Source organism: Neopsephotus bourkii, unplaced genomic scaffold, assembly GCF_033783945.1.
Source record: "Neopsephotus bourkii isolate Nb327-2 ecotype Australia unplaced genomic scaffold, CSIRO-AGI_Nbou_v1 NB_788, whole genome shotgun sequence".
Lineage (NCBI taxonomy): Eukaryota > Metazoa > Chordata > Aves > Psittaciformes > Psittacidae > Neopsephotus > Neopsephotus bourkii.
In genome coordinates this window covers 171925-196539 of record NW_026901284.1, presented here as the reverse complement: position 1 = coordinate 196539, position 24615 = coordinate 171925, and the positions used below count along the sequence as shown (strand labels likewise).

The following is a 24615-nucleotide window of genomic DNA, read 5'->3' as shown; positions in this document are numbered from 1 at the left end:
GTTACAGCAAGACATTTTGTCACAAGAAGTCAGCCAATAGCTGACCTAGTATTTGGCCCAGGGAAAAAAAGGAAAAATCCGTGTTAAAAATGTCTTGAACTGGCAGAGCAAGTTTATACCAGATCTGCACTTACCCATGGTAGAAGCATTTTTGATCTGCAGAAGCAGATCAAGCACTAAAGTCAGATCTAGTGTATTATCACACAGTGGCCTAAGGATCTCAGAAGACAACACTGCATACAGGAGAAATGTACTCACCTCTTCAACTCAGCAACGAGCAAAGCTGTGCAGGGAACACCCAGAGTCATTAGTGAGATGCTGTTGATGGCAGGCTTAATGAAGGCAAGGCAGGTAGTAACTCCAGACAGGACACCTACGGCAGCTTTAAATCGGCTCCTGAACAGGATTTTTGGGGGGAGAAAATTTCTAATTACTACATTCTAAATACTAAACCCACAATTATTAAAATTATGTTCATAACAGGCTTATAAACAAACACCTAGCCTTTGAATACTTAAACACCATCCTTTACCACTGCCTTAATTATTCTGATGAAAATACAGCTGACTTCCATAGGTCCACTTTCATGTACACTTAGGCTACACAAAAGGTAGAAGGTAAAAGGGTTTCTCTTACTTTACTTTAGCTGCAATTTATGTAAGCTACTCATGTGAAGATCTCCCTAGAATCAACAAGCACTTCCAGAGGCAACTCACCTCATCCTAAGATCTGAAGTTACAGGGCATAAACCATCAGCAACTGCAGACTTGGGAATTCTGAAAAAAATGCCATGGACAGGGACACCTCACATTAGACCATGTTACCCAAGACTTCATCCAACCTGGCCTTGAACACTGCCAGGGATGGAGCATTCACAACATGCTTGGGCAACCCATTCCAGTGCATCACCATCCTCACAGTAAAGAATTTCTTCCTTATATCTAACCTAAACTTCTCCTGTTTAAGTCTGAACCCGTTACCCCTTGTCCTCTTGCTACACTTCCTAATGAAGAGCCCCTCTCCAGCATCCTGGAAGGCTGCTATGAGGTCTCCACCCAGCCTTCTCTTCTCCAGGCTACAAGCAATAGGAAGAGAATGGAGTGAGAAAAAGTAGTGGCAGCAGCACTAAGGCTGGATGAGAACTCAGTGCCATTATGTGCAGATTTAGGTATCAGCATAAGAAGTTTCAACAAACATGAAAATGTACATGTATGATTGTACGATTACCTGTCATTCCGAAAAACTTTAGGCAGGTATCTCCTAGGGAACCACATGGCAAGAGCACACATCAGGACCCAGAGAATAGCCAGCTCATCCAGCATCTGGCCCAGGAAACTGAGGGTGGCGTGAAAGTAAACAGATCCAATTCCTGGAAGAATCAATAAAAAAGGCATTATGAATAGCTGCAGTACTATAGAGACCAAAACAGGCTGTGCATGTTCAGAATTTCATAGCAAATGATAGATACCATTTGGCCTAGAAAAGATTTAAAAAAAAAAAAAAAGAATAAAACCAAACAACCAAAACACAAATGCCAACTTTCCAAAGAAGGCAATCCAAATCATCACCACCTCATTAACAAAGAAGCAGATCCTTTAGAAAAGCAGCAGCTAAAGATGCCAGCTTCTACTAAAAAAGTAGTGAAGAAGCATCCAGTAGTAAAGTTAAATGTAAACCAATTAAGAAATAAAAGCCAAATGCTGCTTCTGAATTTTCTCAATAGGAGAATGGAGAAGACAAAGATCAAAAGTAGCATCTGATGACTACTCCATGATACAGGTTTAGAGGCAAAAAATGTCACACTGCCCCCTACATGGCTCTGATGTGAAAGTTTGTAAGTTGCCAGTGCCTCTAGGCATGAAAAGAATCTCACATCTACAAAACAGCTAAGCCTTTGGGCCTTTTCACTTCACGCAAAACCCGTTACCCTCCTCTGTTTTGCTGGTATCACTAGCACGAGCATTTTCAGCTCTCATTAAAGCAACAACAGAGGAAAGAGCATCAACACTGCTTGTAGAGTGTCCTGGCCCAGTGACAAGATTAAGCCCAGATATAAACAAAAGAAGTTATGCAAAAGAAGGATAGGAAGGGCACAGAACTAATGCCTAAGTCCATCAACCTCAAATTGCAAAAAGCATTTTCGGCTCAGACACTAGGTTGCTTCAGCTCCAAGCAAGTATAACCAAAATACTCCACAGTTGTCAAGATTGCTTTGTTTCACAAAACAATCAAGCACAAGCAGAAAAAACTGATTTCCTCTCTCATTTCATGCATGAACAGGCAAATGGAGACTAAGCAACTTACCAACCACAACTAGCAGAGTCCATATTAAATATATTCCACTGTTGAAACAGGTTGCATATTGACGGAACAAGCACATACATATGGGCGGTAAAACAAAAAACAAGACGTTGCTTATCTAGGGAAAAAAATAAAACAGTTTCAAAATGACAGAAAATAAATAAACCTCAAATATTCATGGGCTGCCTGAGACAGTTATAGAAACACTGTGTCATCCAGGGAAGTCCCAGATCAACAAATTAGAGGTCTCAGTTTCTGCCAAAGATCAGCTGGTTTTGCAGAGCATCAACTTGTTTAGTACCATTAAAACCTAGTAACAGCATAAAACTTTAAACAATGTAAAACTAGTAGCTAGTCACATCATTAAATTACCTCTTAAATCTAATCCCAGAGGAATTTTCTTGGGAGTTTACAAATACTCAACTGTTGCAATTCAGGAAGCTGACAAGAACAAGCAACTGAGGAACAGGATGTCCTGACAAGTGACCTTTCCTCTAAGTGGCTGTCAAGCCTAGCATGTAAAAAGCAGTGTAAGTACTGAGTAAATCAAGCTTTGTGGCATTCAATTCACTGAGCAGTAACTATTGTCTGGAAGCTGGAATTCAAAACCAAGCTAAAAGTTAGAACCCATTTCATGTAGTGAAAAGAGAGCCCAAAGCTGCAAATCCTTTTAAAATTCATTTTTTTCTCTTGATTCTCCATTACAAAAACAACTGAATATGATCGAAAACTGGTTATAGGAAGGTGAAAAGGCTTAGAATTCGAACTACTGTTAGGGACTTTAATTTAATATGTGAAAGTTCAACAAAAACATATTTCTCCTGCTTACCAACAATTTAAAACATGTCTCTCTATTTAAAGGCTGAAAACACTTTATTGGCAATTGTCAGGAGCTCTCACTGCAGTTACCACTTGGTTCTCTCCAGAAGGAGCTGCCAGAGCTGAGGGCCAGCTGTGGCACTATAACTAGGTACTTACGGAAAGGCTCTACTGCTGATTCACAATGGAACAGGATGAATTCGCCAGTCCCAGTTTCCTCACCTTCCCCCACATATCCCAAGCACAAGAGAAAGTAATTCCCAGCAACATTCCCTAAAGCAGATGCAGAAAACAACTGGGAAAGAACACTCCTTTGGGACAGGTCCCTTCTTTGAAGAGACCTACTTCCCTTGACATTAATGAAAATCTGGTGGAGAAAGGATTCAAGACCAAAACACAAAAAAGGCATTTGTTCATTTACATACTGTGCTCCAAAACTCAACATGGTCTGAGGACACAGATTATGATGGTTAAAAGACATGTCTATTTAACATTTGCAAGGCCTATCAAAGTATACTCCTAAGCTGCCATCCAAAATGACAGTGACTACAGAAGCAATTTCTCAACACCATCTACTTCACATCAGATACCTTTCCTCACACTAAAGGTATCTCCTCAACAGGCAAGCTGTGTTTCATTCCAAAGTCTTGGCTTTCAAGATTTCATTAAAATATTTAGAAACAGCCATCACCCACACAGTTTATAGCTGCAAATACTATGCAAATCTCTGCCAGCAGCACCCTCGTAACATCACATAGCCCAGCCAAAGACTTGCTAGTGCAGAGGGCTTCTTGCAGTCAGACCAGACAGCCACCTCCCACTGGACTGTCCCGTCTGAACCCATGCAAGGGTTGAATACTTCTCCCAATTACCATCTCCTGCAGCGTGCTTGTCATGAAGGAATCCGTCTTCATAAAGCAGAAGTACAAACCTGTGGGGGCAGCAAGTGCCATAGACCAAGCACCTCTTCAAGTAGGAATAAAAGTACTCATAGTACAGAAATCCTTCACCCCACCAAGGCAGCAGATTCTGCCTTTGTTGTTCACAAATTAAGATGGGGGGAAGGTTGACAATATGGGCGAGTGGCAATGTCACATTGCAGGATACTACACATCTGGGGAGGCATGGTAAAGAACAAAGTATTATTTATAAAGTGATACCCTATTTTAGCATATTTTAAGAGGCAGATCAATTTAGAATCATAGAATCATAGAATCATAGAACAGTTAGGGTTGGAAAGGCCTTTCAGATCATCTAGTTCTAACCCCCCTGCCATGGGCAGGAACACCTCGCACTAAACCATATCACCCAAGGCCTCGTCCGGTCTGGCCTTGAACACTGCCAGGGATGGAGCATTCACAACCTCCCTGGGCAACCTATTCCAGTGCCTCACCACCCTAACAGGAAAGAATTTCCTCTTTATATCCAATCTAAACTTCCCCTGTTTAAGTTTCAACCCATTACCCCTTGTCCTATCACTACAGTCCCTAATGAAGAGTCCCTCCCCAGCATTCCTATAGGCCCCCTTCAGATACTGGAAGGCTGCTATGAGGTCTCCACGCAGCCTTCTCTTCTCCAGGCTGAACAGCCCTAACTTTCTCAGCCTGTCTTCATACGGGAGGTACTCCAGTCCCCCAGTCATCCTTATGGCCCTTCTCTGGACTTGTTCCAACAGTTCCATGTTCTTTTTATGTTGAGGACACCAGAACTGCACACAATACTCCAAGTGAGGTCTCACGAGAGCCCTCAGAGTAGAGGGGCAGGATCACCTCCTTCGACCTGCTGGTCACGCTCCTTTTGCTGCAGCCCAGGATACGGTTGGCTTTCTGGGCTGCAAGTGCACACTGAAGCCAGCTCATGTTCATTTTCTCATCGACCAACACCCCCAAGTCCTTCTCCGCAGGGCTGCTCTGAATCTCTTCTTTGCCCAACCTGTAGCTGTGCCTGGGATTGCTCCCACCCACGTGTAGGACCTTGCACTTGGCATGGTTAAACTTCATGAGGTTGGCATCAGCCCACCTCACAAGTGTGTCAAGGTCCCTCTGGATGGCATTCCTTCCCTCCAGCCTATCAACCGAACCACACAGCTTGGTGTCGTCGGCAAACTTGCTGAGGACGCACTCAATCCCACTGTCCATGTCAGTGATGAAGATATTGAACCGGTCCCAACACCAATCCCTGAGGGACACCACTCGTTACAGGTCTCCAGCTGGACATTGAGCCACTGACCACAACTGTTTGAATACAGCCATCCAGCCAGTTCTTTATCCACCAAGTGGTCCATCCATCAAACTGATGTCTCTCCAATTTAGAGACAAGGATGTCATGTGCAACAGTGTCGAACGCTTTATACAAGTCCAGGTAGATGTCATCAACTGCTCTACCCCCGTCCATCAGTTCTGTAGCCCCATCATAGAAGGCCACCAAATTGGTTAGGCAGCATTTCCCCTTAGTGAAGCCATGCTGGCTGTCACCAAGCACCTTGTTGTTTTTCGTGTGCCTTAGCATGCCTTCCAGGAGAATCTGCTCCAAGATTTTGCCAGGCACAGAGGTGGGACTGACTGGTCTGTAATTCCCTGGGTCCTTTATTCATGTAAGACCAAAGCATTATTTATAAAGTAATATCCTATTTCATTATATTTTAAGAGGCAGATCCATTTCCTTAATTCATGTAAACCAAGCTACACATTCAAGAAAACAGGCTCACTTGAGCATCTTCCATTCACAAAAAACTCACTAACTCCGTACAGCAGAGAACGTTAGCAACATCGAGAATACAGCCATAGGCCAGGATCCCAGAGTGCAATGTGCTGACATAAGCACAGAATGGGAGGGCTCCCCTCACCCCCAAACAGGTAGAATGCATACACAGTGACTGACAGCAGGGATGATGCAATATGAACAAGACCTCTGAGAACCTGGGAGTGCTCTACACATTTTAGGCTTTCAGCCATTGTTAGGCCAAAGGGTGGTGTTATGGGGGAAAAAAAAAGATGGTTATAAACAAAGTGATGTAAAAAAAACTTTCCATCTCTGCAGCTAGGACTAACCAACAAAGCAATCAGACCAGGTAAGTGCAGTCTATATAAATTTGGCTGGAAAGTCCTTTTTCTGCCTAGGAAGAACATGATGAAGAAATCACACCCACTTACCATACCAGCAGCAATGAAGTTTTATACTAGTAATTAGACACCAGGGAGCGGTTGTGGTGCTCTTCTGGCACTAAACTCCTGTTCATGCTAAGGTCCTGCCTGCAAATGCAAGAATACCCTTGCAACCTGGATTTGACCATGACTTGTACTTTTCAAGACAGCCACCAGGAAGATTTCCTAATATTGTACACGTTGAAATAACTTTAGTACTGAAATCCTTTTCTATTAAGTTTTTAAAAAATGTGCTAATATGGTATCTCTTCCATGCAATACTTAGTTCCACAAACTATATTTTTCACAAACTATATTCAAATCAAGACTCTGGATCATTTTCTGAAACACTTGCTGAAGTTCTCTTAGTTCCAAGTTCAGTGTCAATAAGAGATCCTCTAGAACTGACCTGCTGCTTTTCACTGACTGGTATCAGCCTAGCTCCCTATGAGGACACACACCCTTAAATATACCACAACACCACCCTTTCCAAGCAAGTGAGGCACTTATCCATTTGGCTCTGGTTTCATGCTGCATGTGCAATTTTTTCTACATAATATACAATTACGCTGCATGGCTTCATAATGTATAATTCAAATGATGATACAGTTTAGTGCAACAGTAACAGGAGTACAGAGAATTTTCTTTGGGATCTGCAAAAGACAGGGATTAAAAGTTACTGTCCTGGAAAAAAGGTAAGTGGCTCATCATTAACAGTCCATCCTCCATCTTCATGCAATTCTGGACCTTTAGTTTCAACTTCCAGCTGCTTAACTGTATGAAAGGAATATAGGACATGAGCCACAGAGGGAATACCAGAGGCGTCCTCAGATCATGACCACAAAACTTCACCCGTATTTGGCCACAGACCTGACAGAGGATGTTTCCTGCAGTCCTGCCAAAGCTCAAGTATTCTTCACTATCTGGTATGCCTCCCAGACAGCAGCTGTAGCATTCAACCATCATAGCAACACTTACTGCACTAACTCTTTGTGAGGAAAAAGTAAAAACAGACTAAGTAGCTCTTGGTGAGTTCACCAAGTTTGTTTCTTTTCTATTCTGATCCACGAGCATGCCACTTGCGTAAGCTAAAAGACTTCTGTAGTAAAAAAGATGATGTAGAGAGACTACAAGCATTCTTTTACACTCTTAAGACTATTCCACAGCTTTTTTAAACTTTCATTTACATACCACTAGGGGACAAAAGTTAAGGAATAAAACCACTGGCAATTCCCTCTTCAAATGGAAATCTGGCAAGAAATATGTATGACATGCACAACTATGCAACACACTGAACTGTAAAGTACTTACTTTGGTAACAACAGAGAAAAAAAAGAAAAAAGTTACTGTTTTCGTATGTTTGAAACACAACAGCTTTTTTTTTGTAAATAACTGTGCACTGGGTAAATTCTTTTTTGCTCATACGGGGGCATTTGTTTATGTTCTTGAGTAAGTTTAGACTGCACCAGGACACATCACTCATTTCAGGAGGGGGAAAAAAAAAAAAGCCAGTCTTTTTGCAACTGTTATTTTGAGTTACAAAGTACTTGCCGGCCTTCTTCCTGAAACTGTGTAAGACTTGAACACAAAATCATATCCATCTAACCCACGTATGTTTTAGGAAATTAGTCTGATCAATTTGTACAAAACCTCTGAAAAGATACTCTCCTACTGATTTCATCCTGCCGAGCACTTTGGTTTGCTTTTTAACTAAATAGAGTTAAATTTAGGTATAATATATGAGGATTCAGTCCCATCAGAACAAAGCAATGACTAAAGAAAGAAAAAAAAACCAACAGAAAATATCAAAACAAGAACAAAAAAAACCCAAACCAAAAACATTTCAGGCAGTGTTCCAGTTGTATGCTTACAGGAATATTGAGTGAGAGGAATACTGAATGAGCATTTCATCTCTGACCTCAGCCAGACACTTTGAAATGTGGATTAACAAGGTTTTAATCTACATCTTAAAGACCCAGATGCTACATTCTGGTCTGCTGAAGAGTCCTTCCTGAAACTTCAAGAGGGTTTGAGTCAAGAGTCAGACCTGAACCATCTTAGAAATAATAAAATTTAGACTTAAGTTGCGTGTTAGAGTCAAGCCAAAATCTCCCAACTGTCCTGTGAGCATCTGGCTTTTGGGGGGCACAGTTGAACAATGCTATCAATCTAAGTCACTGTCTTAACTTTCAGAAGTTACTAACACAAAAGTCAAACCTTACAATTACTTGTTACTACTGAAGAGAGGCTAAACACGACTACCCTCAAGAAAGCCTCTTTCTGCCTCGCCTTTCAGTGGACAGCTCACCAACTCATACACAGCTGCCACAGTACAGTGGGATTCAGGGATAAAGTTTTGCTCTGTCTCTCAGTTATGTTACCCTGTACGGAAGCTCAGTTATTCATCCAGACATACCTCTATCTCCTAGCATTTTGCAAGCTTCTGTACCACTGCTGATCAGCTCAGTACAGTTACAATACTCATCCCCATGCGTAGCTGGCTTCAAAACACACTTGCTGTCTTCAAGAAATATGTTTATCCTGAACTTTTTCTCCCTTTGTTTTTTGTTCTTGCACAGTGACATCAGACACAAAGAAAGCAGACAGTTCCCCCCATTAGACCCTCAAAATTCTCCAATGGCTTAGACCAGCTACCACCTAGACAACTTTGGTAGCAAACTACAAGAAAAAATGAACAGGTTAGCAATGTGCATCTTGCACTAATTACTTGCTCTGTATGTGCAGCACCCCCCACTGTACACACTCCAATGAGTGAAGCTGGACAAATTTCTTCCGCTGGATGTTAGTAGTTGAAGAAACAGCTTGAAAGGGAAAGACAGCTGTGGATAGAATTTGAGAGAAAATAAAATACCGTTTTAAAGTACAAAAGAGGCAAGGCAGAAGCACCAGCTCCTCATTTGTGCACACCTCAGATACTACAGAACAGAAAACAGACTGGATATTGGCAGGGTTTTCTCCTGCACATGTGTTTTGCATAGAAAGGCACACTACCAGAAAGTCCAATGCATTACCTCACTCTGGTCAATCTACCTGTCACTGCAATTCTTTACATCAACAGGACGGAAGGAGCGCTGCATCCTTTCCAAGATGTGTGGTACAGGGCAATCCAGCTGTTGCTGGGCTACGTTTTGACAAGTTCTCATCATCAGCTGAGAGGTACTGGTGTGGCATAAGGGCTCAGGGATGAACCATGGCTTGCTGGAACATCTGTCCTTTTCCCACTCTTTCCTTTCTTCAGCTACTTTCTCAACAGGTATCTCTTCTTCTCCCAAAAGTACACTGCTGCCTTCATCCTGCAAACTCAGGGCAAGCTTTGCCTTTTTTGAGCCAAAGCTACATCGATGAATCCCAGTTTTGATTCTAAACATGTCCTGGGTTCAGCAGTAGCAGTCATTTTTCTCCTTCTTAGTAGCTGGTGCAGTGCTGTGGTTTTGACTTTCAACCTGGGAACAACACTGGTAACACCGATGTCTTCAGTTGTTGCTCAGTAATGTTTACTCTGACCAAGGACTTTTTGAGTCTCATGCTCTGCCAGGGAGGAAGTCAGGAAGAAGCAGGGACAGGACACTTGACCCAAACTAACCAATAAGGGGTATTCCATACCACAGCACGTCAGGCCCAGTATATAAACTGGAAGCAGTTACTCAGAGGGGTTAGATTGCTGCTCAGGTCAGGCTGGGTATCAGTCAGCAGGTGGTGAGCAGTTGTATTCTCTCCCCTTGCTATTTCCCTCATCATTATTATAATTGGTGGTAGCAGCAGTGGTTTCTGTTATCCCTTAGTTACTGGGCTGTTCTTATCTCAACCCATGGGAGTTACATTCCTTTGATTCTCCTCCCCATCCCTCCGGGAGCAGGGAGGGAAGAAGAAAGGTGGGGGAGGAGTGAGCAAGCAGCTGCCTGGTTTTTCGTGCTTAAACCACGACAGTTCGTGGCAGCCAACGTGGGGCATAAAGGGTTAAGCCAACGACAGATCTGACCAGAGTGTGTCTAATCATATTTGTGATAAACATTTATCATTTTGGATTAATAGTCACTCATCACAATGCTGATTTATTGGCTTTCAAAGTTGTTACTCTTGATCTCACAGTTTCAGCATGTTGTACCTTCCTTGCAGCCGGTATTTGCTGTGTTAGTGTTTATCGGCTGGGGGCCTTGGGCTAAGGTTCTTGTTTCATTGTACTTTACAGTAACAAATTGTAATACAATAGACTCATTGATCATGAAACTGACATGGCTTGTGTTCCCAGTGTGGTCACCACCTCTATACTTTCGGAGGTATATAATGGGAGGTATATAATGGAAGTGTTTAGCAATTACACACCTTTTTTCCCTCCTCGTATGGTCAACCTATGAAGGAGACATTCCCTTACGCTCTCAGCTCCCCTACCAGAATATTTACAGCATCGTTTGAGAGTTCTGAAGGGTTTGAATGGCCTTTGGGTATCCTTGAGACCTGCCTGCTGACTGTGATGGGGATCACCATGATGGCACACATACAGAGTGTGTTTTACCCACGACCATTTCGTCTGATCTCGAAAATTAAGCAGAGTCAGGTCTGGGTCTGGTTTAGATGACAACATAGGAGGACCAAGAGATTTTCTCCAAGGCTGGACACTCATGAGTGGCAGGATGTGGGGGCTAGTATGGGCAAACATCTAGGCCAGTGGTCCCCTCCAGTGCTTTGGAACTTCACCGCTGAACAAGTGCAATAACCGAAAAAACCAGTAAAACACTTATATGAGGTGTGTTGTCATCCTGGTCATACCAGAGAGGGAGAAATCATGGTAACTTGCTGGGGCTTGGCCTATGCTTACAGAGACCTGTTCAACACTATCCAGCACCTTCAAAGGGAAAAAGATGTCGCTGGATCTGATGGCAAAGCAACAGACAACACAGCTACTCCAACTCAAAATGCAGCAGCTACACCAACCCCAGTGACGAGTACAGCAGCTACTCACACTCTGACTACAACAGACAATGCAGCTACTCCAACTCCAAGCACAGCAACTACACCAACCCCAGTGACAAGTACAGTGGCTACTCAAACCCTGACAGCAACAGACAGCGAAGCTGCTGGTGCTACTCTACCCCCAGGCACAGCAGCTGCACCAACCCCGACAACAGATACTGCAGCCACTCCAACCACAGTGATAATCACTGCAGCTAAACCAGAGGAGCAGTTCATGCCAGTATCAGTTGCCCCTGTACACAAGGGGAAAACCAAACAAGAGGAACAAAAAGCAACCCATACAGTGAAGAAAGATGAAAAACCAATGCACTTACTACACAGGACAGCATCTGAACAAGGGCTATTATTATGTAGATCAGAGAAAGAGGAAGAAGAAGAGGTGACTTCTCAACCCTGGACCTCAACTGAGCTATGGAATATGCAAAAAGATTTCACGCATCGACCAGGGAGCACATCATGACCTGGTTGCTCCGCTGCTAGGACAATGGGGCTGACGGTCACAAACTAGAAGTTAGGGAAGCTAAGCAGCTGGGATCGCTTGCTAGGGAAGGAGGAATTGACAAAGCAACTGCAAAAGAGAAAATGTTCCTCAGCCCTTGGAGGTAGCTCTTGGCAGCTGTGAAAGAAAGGTTTCCATACAAGGATGATGTTATAAGTCGTTCAGTCAATTGGACCATGCTAGAGAAAGGCATCCAGTCTCTGATGGAATCAGCCATTGTAGAGATGACCTATCACAGGCCAGATGCTGGGAATGCACCGCAGATCCGTAGATGAAGTCAAACGTACACGACCCATGCGGCAGAAACTTATACAGAGTGCACCATCATCATATGCCCACTCATTGGCAGCAATAACCTGGAATGACATAGTACCACCAACAGTGGATGAACTGATTTGTCAACTCTGAGAGTTTAAAGACAATCTCATCCCTTTCATCATTTCAGCTGTAGAAAAACTGTCCCAGGAGTTCAAACAATTGAGAGACGATCTATCCAATCTATCCAGTTACCCACGTGTATCAACCCACATCTCAGCTATTAACAAAAGGCCTCCTACTGCTCGAGAGAGAAGATACAGGAGGTACACAGCACAGGCTACCCTGTGGTTTTTCCTGTGGGATCACAGAGAAGAGCTGCGAAAGTGGGATGGAAAACCTACCTCAGCTCTGGAGGAACGGGGGCATGAATTGGAGAACAAAGGTCAAGGATGATGTCGTGGTTTAAACCCAGTGAAGCAGCTTGTTCACTCACTCCCCCCCTTCTTTCCCTCCCCCTACTCCTGGAGGGACGGAGAGGAGAATTGAAAAGAATGCAATTCCCACGGGTTGAGATAAGAACAGTTTAGTAACTAAGTTATAACACAAATCACTACTGCTACCACCAATAATAATAATGATAAGAGAAATAACAAGGGAAAAGAATACAACACCTCACCACCCGCTGACCGATAACTCGCCCCACCCCGCCTGACCAAGCACCGACCGATACCTAGTCCAACCCTGAAGTGTACTAGCCCTTCTGTGTAACTCTCAGTTACATCCTGGGCATGACGTGCTGTGGTATGGAATACTTCTTTGGTCAGTTTGGGTCAGGTGTCCTGTCTCTGCTTCCTCCTGGCTTCCCCTCCTCCCTGGCAGAGCATGAGGCTCAGAAAGTTCTTGGCCAGACCAAACATTTTAGCAGTAACTAAAAACATTGGTGTTATCAGCACCCTTCCCAGGCCGAAAGTCAAAAACACAGCGCTGCACCAGCTACCAAGAAGGAAAAAAATGACTGTTACTGTGGAACCCAGGGCAGATGATCATCCCATGAGAGCTGCAGCTTCAGTCTCTGGTGAGCAGGTTCCAGACAGAGTGGAAGATCTGATTTTATTCTGGCTCTTGTGATAAAGAAGACTAATCCCTTTGGACAAGACATAAGTGGCCAATATTGTGATCACTATTAGAAGGGCCCTGCCTCTAGCCAGATGGAGGTAGGGGACAATCGGATTTACTGGACTGTGTGGATCAGATGGCCTGGCACATCAGTCCCACACAAGCATAAGGCTCTAGTAGATATCAATGCACAGTGCATATACCCTGATGCCATCAAACTGTCAAGGGGTGGAACCCATTTATATTTCTGGAGTGACAGGAGGATCCCAAGAGTTGACTGTACTGGAGGCTGAAGTCAGCCTGACTCGGAGGAAATGGCAAAAGCACCCCATTGTGACTGGTCCAGAAGCTCCATGCATCCTTGGCACTGACTACCTCAGGAGAGGGTACCTGAAAGACACAAAAGGGTACCGATGGGCTTGTGGTATTGCTGCTTTGGAGACAGAGGAAATGAAGCAGCTGCCCACCTTGCCTGGTCTCTCAGAGGATCCTTCTGTTGTGGGGTTGCTGAAGGTCAAAGAACAACAAGTGCCAATCATGACAGCAACAGTGCAATGGCAGCAATAGTGCACCCTGATTCCTATCCATAAGCTGATCCGCAGACTGGAGAGGCAAGGAGTGATCAGTAGGACCCGCTCACCCTTTAATAGCCCTGTATGGCCAGTGCAAAAGTCTAATGCAGAGTGGAGACTAATAGTAGACTATTGTGGCCTGAATGAAGTCACACCACCATTGAGTGCTGCTGTACCGGACATACTAGAAGTTCAGTATGAACTAGAGTCAAAGGCAGTCAAGTGGTATGCCACGACTGATATTGCCAATGCATTTTTCTCAATTCCTGTGGCAGCAGAATGCAGGCCACAGTTTGCTTTTACTTGGAGGGGTGTCCAGTACACTTAGAGCCGACCGGCCCAGGGGTGGAAACACAGCCCTACCATCTGCCATGGACTGATCCAGACTGCACTGGAACTGGGGCAAGCTCCTGAACACCTGCAATACATTGATGACATTATCACGTAGGGCAATACAGCGTGAGAAGTTTTTGAGAAAGCAAGGAAAATAACCCAAATCCTGCTGAAAGCCAGTTTTGCCATAAAACGGAGTAAGGTAAAGGGACCTGCACAGGAGATTCAATTTCTGGGAATAAAATGGCAAAATGAATGTTACCAGATCCCCACAGATGTGATCAACAAGATAACAGCAATGTCTCCACGAACTAGTAAGAAAGAAACACAAGCTTTCTTGGGTGCTGTGCCGTTCTGCAGAATGCACACCTCAAATTAAAGTTTGATTGTAAGTCCTCTCTCTCATGTGACCCAGAGGAAGAATTAAATTTTAAATGGGGCCCTGAGCAACAACAAGCCTTTGAGCAAATTAAACAAGAGACAGTTCATGCAGTAGCCCTTGGACCAGTCCTGACCGGGCTAGATGTAAAAAATGTACTCTACACCACAGCGGGGGAAAACAGTCCCACCTGAAGCCTCTGGCAGAAAGCTCCAGGGGAGACTTGAAGTCGACCCCTCTGCCTTTGTAGTTGGGGATACAGAGATCTAAGGCCTGCTATACCCCAACTGAAAAAGAGATACTGGCAGCCTATGAAGGGGTTCGAGCTGCTCCAGAAGTGATTGGCACTGAAGCACTGCTCCTCCTGGCACCCTGGTTGCCCATGCTGGGCTGGATGTTCAAAGGCAGAGTCTCCTCTAAACATCATGCAACTGATGCAACATGGAGTAAGTTGGCTGCATTAACTACACAACGAACTCAAACGGGAAACCCCAGTCGTCCAGGAATTCTAAAAGTCACCACGGACTGGCCAGAGGGCAAAGATTTTGGAATGTTACCACAGGAGGAAGTGATGCGTGCTGAAGAGGCCCCACACCATATAATAAGCTGTCAGAAAGTGAAAAGCAATATGCCTTGTTTACTGATGAGTCCTTCTGTATTGTGGAAAAGCATCCGAGATGGAAGGCAGCTGTATGGAGTCCCCAGTGACAAGCTGCAGAAACTGCTGAAGGAGAGGGTGAATTGAGTCAGTTTGCAGAGGTGAAAGCCATCCAGCTGGCCCTGGACATTGCTGAATGGGAAAAGTGGGCGGTACTTTATACTGACTTGCCTGGCAAAATCGTGGAGCAGATTCTCCTGGAAGGCATGCTAAGGCACATGAAAAACAACAAGGTGCTTGGTGACAGCCAGCATGGCTTCACTAAGGGGAAATGCTGCCTGACCAATTTGGTGGCCTTCTATGATGGGGCTACAGAACTGATGGACAGGGGTAGAGCAGTTGATGTCATCTACCTGGATTTGTGTAAAGCTTTCAAAACTGTCCCACACGACATCCCTGTGTCTAAATTGGAGAGACATCGATTTGATAGGTGGACCACTCAGTGGATAAAGAACTGGCTGGATGGCCACACACAAACAGTTGTGGTCAATGGCTCAATGTCCAGCTGGAGACCAGTAACGAGTGGTGACCCTCAGGGATCAGTGTTGGTACCAGTCTTGTTTAACATCTTCAATGCTGAGATGGACAGTGGGATTGAGTGTGCCCTCAACAAGTTTGCCGATGACACCAAGCTGTGTGGTTTGGTTGATATGCTGGAGGGAAGGAATGCCATCCAGAGGGACCTTGACACACTTGTGAGGTGGGCTGATGCCAACCTTATGAAGTTTAACCATGCCAAGTGCAAGGTCCTACACCCGGGTGGGAGCAATCCCAGGCACAGCTACAAGTTGGGCAAAGAAGAGATTCAGAGCAGCTCTGCGGAGAAGGACTTGGGGGTGCTGGTCAATGAGAAAATGAACATGAGCCAGCAGTGTGCGCTTGCAGCCCAGAAAGCCAACCGTATCCCGGGCTGCAGCAAAAGGAGCGTGACCAGCAGGTCGAAGGAGGTGATCCTGCCCCTCTACTCTGAGGGCTCTCGTGAGACCTCACCTGGAGTACTGTGTGCAGTTCTGGTGTCCTCAACATAAAAAGAACATGGAACTGTTGGAACAAGTCCAGAGGAGGGCCACGAGAATGATCAGGGGACTGGAGAACCGCCTGTATGAAGATAGGCTGAGAAAGTTGGGGCTGTTCAGCCTGGAGAAGGCTGTGTGGAGACCTCATAGCAGCCTTCCAGTATCTGAAGGGGGCCTATAGGGATGCTGGGGAGGGGCTCTTCGTTAGGGACTGTAGTGATAGGACATGGGGTAATGGGTTGAAACTTAAACAGGAGAAGTTTAGATTGGATATAAGGAGGAAATTCTTTCCTGTTAGGGTGGTGAGACACTGGAATAGGTTGCCCAGGGAGGCTGTGAATGCTCCATCCTTGGCAGTGTTCAAGGCCAGACTGGACGAGGCCTTGGGCGATATGGTTTAGTGCGAGGTGTTCCTGCCCATGGCAGGGGGGTTGGAACTTGATGATCTTAAGGTCCTTTCCAACCCTAACTATTCTATGATTCTATGGCATGGCACCCCAGACAGAATTGAGTCAGAAAATAGGACTCATTTCTGGAACAACGTTAAAGACACTTGGGCCAAAGAACATAGCATTGAGTGGGTATATCACATCCCCTACCATGCACCAGCCTCTGGGAAAATCAAACTGTACAATGGGCTGTTAAAAACTACACTGAGAGCAGTGGGTGTTTGGGACTTTCAAATATTGGGATACACATTTACCAAAAGGCGCCTGGTTGGTCAACACCAGAGGATCTGCCAACAGGGCTGGCCCAGCGCACTCAGAACTTTCACATACTGTAGAAGGGGATAAAGTTCCTGTGGTGCACATACAGAGTTTTCTGGGGAAGACAGTCTGGGTTATTCCTGCTTCAGGTAAAGGCAAACCCACCCTTGGGATTGCTTTTGCTCCTGGACCCCAAATATACCTGGTGGGTAATGTGGGAAGATGGGGAATTCCAATGTGTACCTCAAGTGAATTTGATTTTAGGGGAAAACAGCCAATGAACTCAATTGTATGCTGTTGCCTGCTGTAGCACTGTTATAGCCCACCAATTAGATGTCTTCAGGTCGCCAGCGACTAGCCCCGGCTTCCTTCCCACCATCATTCCAACAAACAATGAAGTTGATGAAACCAGACAAATTCTGTGGTATCATCAGCAGGCAACAGTCCAACACTGCACACAGCCTCTCCTGCTTTGAAAGACTGTTACAAGATATGGAGCCCGACATCATGGACCGGATGAACTCGGCAGCTATATAAGGATTCGTCCATGCACTAAGGAATGATCTCTCTCTCTCGTTGTGCATGTGTGGATGTATATACATATATATATGAGACAAGAGTGATGGTATATTGAAAAATGTGCGATCTGAGCATGACGTGAATGGTATGGAATAAGGGGTGGATACCGTCCTGAGTTCAGCAGCAGCAGTCATTTTTCTCCTTCTTAGTAGCTGGTGCAGTGCTGTGGTTCTGACTTTCAGCCTGGGAACAGCACTGACAACACCAATGTTTTTAGTTGCTGCTCAGTAATGTTTACTCTGAGCAAGGACTTTGTGAGTCTCATGCTCTGCCAGTGAGGAGGGGATGCTGGGAAGAAGCACAGACAAGACACCTGACCCAAACTAGCCAAAGGGGTACTCCATACCACAGCACATCATGTCCAGTATACTCAGAAGGGTTAGATCGCTGGTCAGGTTGGGCTGGGTATCAATCAGTGGGTGGTGAGCAGCTGTATTCTCTTCCTTTGTTATTTCCCTTATCATCATTATTATTGGTGGTAGCAGCAGTGGTTTGTGTTATACCGTAGCTACTGGGCTGTTCTTATCTCAACCTGTGGGAGTTAACATTCTTTCGATTCTCCTCCCCATCCCTCCGGGACCAGGAAAAAGGGGGGAAGTGAGCAAGCGGCTGCCTGGTTCTGAGTTACCGGCTGGACTTAAACCACGACAAAACACTTCGGTGGTTTTTTTCTTGACCCATCACCACCCTGGTGACACCTGTGGAAACGGGTACTGGACGCCAGCAATCCAGCACCACAAGTTCTGCACTCGGGCGCCACAAGGGCCTGCTGTACACTATTTACCAGACAGCTCGTCATGAGCCCTCCATAAACCTCCCGATTTTATATCTACAACACCAAATCGCTCTTTTTCTTTAATTTTAGGCGTCCCAGGGACTGGAGAAGGAAGAGGTAGCCAGAGACAGAAAGGCATTCTTCAGTCCCATGAAAGCCCTGGGTGATGCACTTCGCAGGCAGCAGGACCGCGCCGGGCTTCACAGGTGCCTCCTGTCCGCCCACCCACCTGCCCGCCGCTCCCGAGCCGGGGCAGCTGCCGAAGGCGGGGGGCGCCAGTGCCATCCCCGCAGAGCCCCCTGCCGGGCCGCCAAGCCCTCTTCTCCGCTCCCTGGCCCCAAGTCGGCCGCCGCTCCCGCACCCCCTGAAAACCGCCGTCGCCGCCACGCACCGTGTTGTAGAACTCGGCTATGGCGGGCACGATGGTGTAGTTGTCCTCGCACCAGTCCACCTCCGAGCTACCAGCCCGCAGCTGGTCCCACCACAGCTGCGCGCCCATGACGGTAGCCCGCCTGCCCTGTGCTCCGTCTCCGCCACGGCTGAGCTGCGAGTCGGACAGGCCCACCTTCTCATACCCCGCCTCTCGGCACGCCTCGGGCCTGCGTGAGGGTCGGGGCTCTGCGGGCTGGCTCGTTGCGTGTCGCGCTGCCTATTGGACAGTCAGGGCGGCGTAAGGCAGTTCTGCTGGGTCTGGGATGTGCGTGTGCGCGGTGGGACCCTCGCAGGTGAGGGCCTCTTGCCCAGCGCCGGGCCGACACACCCGGCGGTGTCCGCGGGAGCGCGGCCTGTCGCGCCGCCGTGAGGGGCAGCACAACCGGGCGGGAACCGCGCAGGCACCGGGACTTCCCCCAGCACCCGCGCGAGCTCTGCACGTGCTGACTGATGGCACCTCCACTTCAGCGGCCGGTACTTCCCGTTCGCGGGAAGACACACCACCCGCCGCTCGCCGGGGCTCTAGTGTGCTCACTCTAACCGCAAGAGCGCGTTCTCCCTCCAGAGGAAACTGGGCTAATCCTGCCCCAGGCCGCCCTCCTCAGCGCGAGCTAGCGGCGCCCGGCGGGACTACCTCATACGGATCTTAGGTCACTGGGGCGTGTCCCGGCTGCCTACCGCGACGCTGCCGGGTAGGGGGCCGACCCCCTCCGCCACTTACAGAGCCGATTCCCCTCGCCACGCCCCTCTGCCGGCGAATCCTCGGCCGTCATTGGGCAGCCCGGTCACGCCCGGCTCAGGCTTGCCCTTCTCGCGAGAGTTGGTGGGTGTATGTGAAGGCTGCGGACGGAAGTACGGTCTTTTTTAGTGGTAGCGTGGATCGGAGAGGATGAAGGTAGGGTCTGGGTTGCGGCTGGTTTTGGTTCGGGTTCTCCCCAGACACAAATGCTTTCAGTGTTATGTGTGGGGCTGCTGGTGGAGAGTGATGGTCCCTGGTGGTGGGGCTGGAGCGCCGCTGTGGGGCGGATGGGGGCGGATTGTCGGCGGCCTGACATGGCGGCCGCGCGGGCCTTGTTTTGTCAGTGGGGCTTCTGGTATCAGGCCGAGTTCCGGTGGCGGTCGGTACTGCTATGACAAGAGTTTTTCGTAATGGCAGGCCTGTGCTGTTAGTGCTGGGGCTTAGCAGGGAGGCGCAGTGTGCACTGGAGCTATGCCTGTACCTAGCACAGGCCCTGCTCGAGATGAGAGTGTCAGAAGGCGTCCCCGAGGCTGTGGGCGTTGCAGCGGCCCGTAAAAGACATAAGGAACCACCACGAGTGTCGCTCACCTTAGGCTGCTTATTCAGTTTTCTGATGCAGCGTATGTTGTAATGGACTTACAGAAGAAAGGAAACTAGTTCGTGTTGCTGTGGTAAAGCCAGTTTACTGCATGACTGAACAAGTAATAACCATCCAGTGTGGCCAAGGACAGACCTACGTGGCTGTCTTGAACATGGTAGTGACAAGTTATAACTAGTAAACATTCATGTAAGCAGTTGGGGAATTTCAGCTTTGAAATGCTAAGGTGAAGCTGGTAGAAAAACTATAATTTTTCTTTTAAAATGTTTCATGAGATGCTTCAATCAAATGTGGCTTGTGTTTTGGTTTTTTTTTTTTTTCCTTCTACTAGTTGAACATCTCTTTCCCAGCCACTGGCTGCCAGAAACTCATTGAAGTGGATGATGAGCGCAAGCTGAGAACATTCTATGAGAAGCGGATGGCAACAGAAGTTGCGGCTGATTCTCTTGGTGAGGAGTGGAAGGTAAGCATGGAAGGATGTGTTGGATCTGTCTGTATTTGAGAACTTTAAATCACAAATTTTTCTCCAGTATGCAGTTGTCTCAGTAGGGTGTTTGTGTGGTGTACGTTTAGCAAGTATGTTGAAGGTTTCTCTTGGTATATATACTGAATTTGGTAATTTGGCTAGCTTGTTCTTCTACTTTATCTAAATGTTGTTGGGGTTTTCTTTTAAGCGTTATGGTTAGAATTTCTTGCTGCTTCTTGCAGTAATTTTTTGCTCTTCATTTAAGTGTTGTCTTGGTATTCAGTTTAAATCTGTACCATAAAACTGCTGATCCCTTCTTTACTGAACAAGTTTAAAATTGTCTTCTTTGCATTTAAAGTGCTGCTTGTGCATGGGGAAAAAGCATGTTGGGTTTGATGGGTGAGTGTAGAATACTTGAATGTTAATATGGACAGTTCAGCTGAATTCACGTAAGTTGAAGTTTTGTACTGCCACCTCCAAAAAGAAGGCAATAAAAGCTTTGCTTCTCATTTTCGCATGAATCCCTACTCGAGATACTCACGTTGTATGCAGATTTCTGGTTTGTGACAGCAGGCTTTAGTTAGGTTTAGGGTTAATGAAAACCTAGACAATAATAGGCAAGCTTCAGTCTGGTGTGCCTTAGACTAAACTTTGACTGGATAAGAGTTTACCTTTTTTATATATTTTTGTAGACAAGTAGAATAAGTATAAATTACGGTATGCAAAAGTATTTTTCGTATCTCTTGCGGCAGTGTTGGTTAAAGAAGTTGTTTCCATTAGCAGTAACAGTAATTTTCCCCGTTTTGAACAGCATCTTGTGATACAGCTTCTTGAATTAAGAGAAATGTGCAGGGCTACTACTAAGTGTGTCTCTGTTTTCACAGGGCTATGTTGTCCGAATCAGTGGTGGCAACGATAAACAAGGGTTCCCCATGAAGCAGGGTGTCCTGACTCATGGACGTGTCCGCCTTCTGCTCAGCAAGGGCCACTCCTGCTATCGCCCAAGAAGAACTGGAGAGAGAAAACGCAAATCTGTTCGTGGATGCATCGTTGATGCCAACTTGAGTGTTCTGAACTTGGTCATTGTGAAAAAGGGTAAAAGTTTAGATCAAGAAAGTAGTAGGTAGAAGCAGGCATCTTGAAGGAGTCTCCTTGCTAGGGCCTTTGGAGTCATGTAGAAAGCAAATGGAGTCCCCACTTAGAGTGTGAATGTAGCTTGAAATCCGCTCTGGATTACATTTGTATAATTGTAAAACTGGTCACTGCAACACTTTTATTGTCAGCAATCTGATTGCATTAAATTGGCAAAAAGTGTACCACAGGGTGGTGCTATTAGTAGGCGAACCCAAAGGAGCAGCATCTTGAATTTTCATGTATTTTAAACTTACAATTGAAATTCATTCATGAAGCAGGTGTTCAGTAGATGCAGAATTGTCACATTTAAACTTATGTTCTCAAAGGTGAAAAGGATATTCCTGGGCTGACAGATACCACTGTCCCCCGTCGCCTTGGTCCCAAGAGGGCTAGCAAAATCCGCAAGCTGTTCAACCTTTCAAAGGAGGATGATGTTCGCCAGTATGTTGTGAGGAAGCCTCTAAATAAAGAGGGTAAGAGCTTAAATTTTACAGCTCTTTAGTTTCATGGTATTGTCTGTAGATAAGTGTCTAGCCTCTTGCATTGAATGAAGTACACTATAGTAGTAGATGCAGGAGTTGTAACTTCTGGATAAGAAGAGTGTGTTTGCTTCGCTTCTTCTACACCTCTTTGCCCTGTCTACTTTGGCACAGTTTGTTTTTAAATATTGGATAAAATCTGGAGTAGTGTTTGCTCAAAATATTTATTTGGTTCTAAGAATAATAAAATAATTGCTACTAAGAGAAAGTTAGATATGAGGTGGAATGTTTGTGGAAGCATTTTTATGAGTGGAGGATAAAAGTATATAGAGAATATATAATAACTTTCCCCTCTCCATTACTTACGGCAGCTTCTGAAATGAGCTTTTACTGGGTGGGTACTGTGTTGCTTATTCTACTTATCTTGCAGTTCTTTGCATTTGGCTTCTTTGCATTTCATCAGGGAACAGAAAGGGTGAGGACATTAAGCAGAAGGGACATGATAAAGCTTGGGCACAGTGAAAGCTTGTTGGGTAAACAGCTGTTATTTTCTGTGTCAGAGGAACTGTTCTGTCCATTAAAAAATGTGATCGGGATGGACATCATACAGCTGTTTGTGACTAGTAGAAGTCAGGCAGCACTGAGTAGTGAAATTTTACATATGGGTGTAATAGTGCATTTGTTTGCTCATTATGGGCTATGTAGGTTAGTTATAGAGATACACATGTCAAGCCTAAGTAGACCTGCAGAGAGCTTTTTAGAACTGAAAACATAATGGTTTGATCTGAAAGCTACATGATGAGTTTCCGTATTCTTAACTGTTCTAAGTCTGGGGGAGGGAATTAAAGACAGGCGTGCTGAAAAGCTAGGAATTTTCACAAAAAGTGCAGGAAATTGTGGATATATTAATGCTTCATTGCTGATAACAAATCATGAACGTTAAGACTATATTTTATAATTGATCATTTTTCCTGAAGATTTAACTCTGTATAAGCTGCTATATGTAGCACACCAGGTACTGTTTGCATCACAGTAAATGGAACTTACTCGTAACTTTGTTAGATGAGGCCTTTTTGGAAAATAATCTGCTGATCTGCAATGCTTTTTTAGGCAAGAAACCCAGAACCAAGGCTCCTAAGATCCAACGACTAGTGACTCCTCGAGTTCTGCAGCACAAGCGGAGACGTATTGCCCTGAAGAAGCAGCGCACCCAGAAGAATAAGGAGGAGGCGGCAGAATATGCGAAGCTCTTGGCCAAGAGAATGAAGGTTCGTTTGCTCTTACAACTCAGATATATGGGATACCTCACAGAATCAAGGGATTTGATAAAGTTGATTGTTCACTTAGAGCTGCTTTGTACATAGGGCATTTTGAATAGGAATAGATGAATGTGAGTATAAATACTGCTGGCCAAATGTTTGAGCATTTTTCCCAGTCCAACAATAGTAGAAATTTAACACACCGATTAATTTAATTGAGAGTTTATTTTGAAGAAAAAAGCCTGAGTAGTTAGAGCCTGTGAAGATAAGATTTGCAGTAGCCGTTTGAGCGATTGCATGGGGAAACAGGATCCAGCAGTTGACCTGGATGAAAGATAATTTGGCAAGAAGCTGTTGGTTTGGATGAGTTTGCTCTTGCACCAAAAACCACAGCACCTGGCAAAGCAATGTTGTTGGAATATTTAGCACAGTACTTGTTTTCCCAGCTTCTAGATTGAAACTGAGAGTAGATAGACTTCTAGTATGCTGTGAACTCTGCATTAGTATTTCTACTCTGCTTTTGGGTACTAGTCCATATTGTTTAAAGACATGGGTCTGTACAAGTTTGTATACCTGTAGAATTCTGAACTGTGAAGAGGGGAAACTTTTGCTTTATTGACTTAAGGAATCCATTCTGGTATCTTCCTTCAAGTTGCATTTTTTCTTCATTTGTAGGTGTTTTGAAACATTGAATACTAAGACATTAAACATAATTTAATTAATGCTGCTTTGTCTTTCAGGAAGCCAAGGAGAAACGCCAGGAACAGATTGCAAAGAGACGCCGGCTTTCTTCATTGAGAGCTTCTACATCTAAGTCTGAGTCAAGTCAGAAGTGAAGATGTACATGATGCTGAAAATAAACCCTTTTGTGGTTAGCCTTCAGTATGAGACTTTCCAGTGCATATTATTACTGGCTGACTCTTAAATATTTAGACTGAGTGTAAAAGTGGTAAAACATAAAGCCTGCAGGTGATTTTTGGTAGAATTAAGTCAGTCACTAGAACAGACTCCCCAGGAAGTGGTCACAGCACCAAGCCTGTCAGAGTTCAGGGAGTGTGTGGATAATGCTTCGTTGTATGGTTTAGTTTTAGGTAGTCCTGTGAGGAGTAGGGAGTTGGGTTTGGTGGAATCATAGAATCAGCTAGATTGGAAAAGACCTTTTAAGGTCATCAAGTCCAACCATTACCCCAGCACTACCAAGTCCACCACTAAACCACGTCACCGAAGGCCTCATTTACAGAGTTTTTGAACACTTCCAGGGATTCCACTGCTTCCCTGGGCAGCCTGTTTGAATGCTTGATCACCCTCTAAGGTGAAGAAATTTTTCCTAATATCCAGTCTAAGCCTCCCCTGGTGCAGTT

At 45.4% G+C, this 24615-nt stretch overlaps 2 protein-coding genes across 5 annotated transcripts in view; one reads left to right on the top strand and one right to left on the bottom strand.

Annotated features, from left to right (window-relative positions):
• Positions 1 to 18862, bottom strand: part of ACER2 (alkaline ceramidase 2) — a 58122-nt gene extending 39260 nt beyond the window's left edge. The window contains exons 1-4 of one of the 4 annotated variants that reach the window (XM_061355285.1): positions 18539 to 18862; positions 2305 to 2419; positions 1228 to 1369; positions 259 to 396 (exon numbers count right to left, since the gene is read on the bottom strand). In XM_061355285.1, the coding sequence (XP_061211269.1) occupies positions 259 to 396; positions 1228 to 1369; positions 2305 to 2419; positions 18539 to 18646 (503 nt within the window). In that variant the 5' untranslated portion in view covers positions 18647 to 18862. Of the gene's footprint in view, positions 1 to 258; positions 397 to 1227; positions 1370 to 2304; positions 2420 to 2673; positions 3825 to 4051; positions 4184 to 18538 lie in introns of those variants that run through there. The other 3 variants (XM_061355284.1, XM_061355288.1, XM_061355287.1) reach the window with 3 other exon arrangements.
• A 1360-nt stretch (positions 18863 to 20222) lies between these two features.
• RPS6 (ribosomal protein S6) lies at positions 20223 to 24136 on the top strand. The gene is made up of 5 exons (XM_061355281.1): positions 20223 to 20379; positions 21267 to 21477; positions 21843 to 21989; positions 23106 to 23263; positions 23995 to 24136. Exons 1-5 carry the CDS (start codon positions 20335 to 20337, stop codon positions 24088 to 24090), a joined length of 657 nt encoding a protein of 218 aa, XP_061211265.1. The 5' UTR covers positions 20223 to 20334; the 3' UTR covers positions 24091 to 24136.
• The last annotated feature ends 479 nt before the right edge of the window (positions 24137 to 24615 follow it).

Excerpts from the sequence above, each read along its gene's own strand:
- RPS6 (XM_061355281.1), top strand. The coding sequence starts at position 20,335 with ATGGCAACAGAAGTTGCGGCTGATTCTCTTGGTGAGGAGTGGAAG. Across the intron at positions 20,380-21,266 it reads CTCTTGGTGAGGAGTGGAAG|GGCTATGTTGTCCGAATCAG; the intron begins GTAAGCATGGAA and ends CTGTTTTCACAG. Across the intron at positions 21,478-21,842 it reads CTTGGTCATTGTGAAAAAGG|GTGAAAAGGATATTCCTGGG; the intron begins GTAAAAGTTTAG and ends ATGTTCTCAAAG.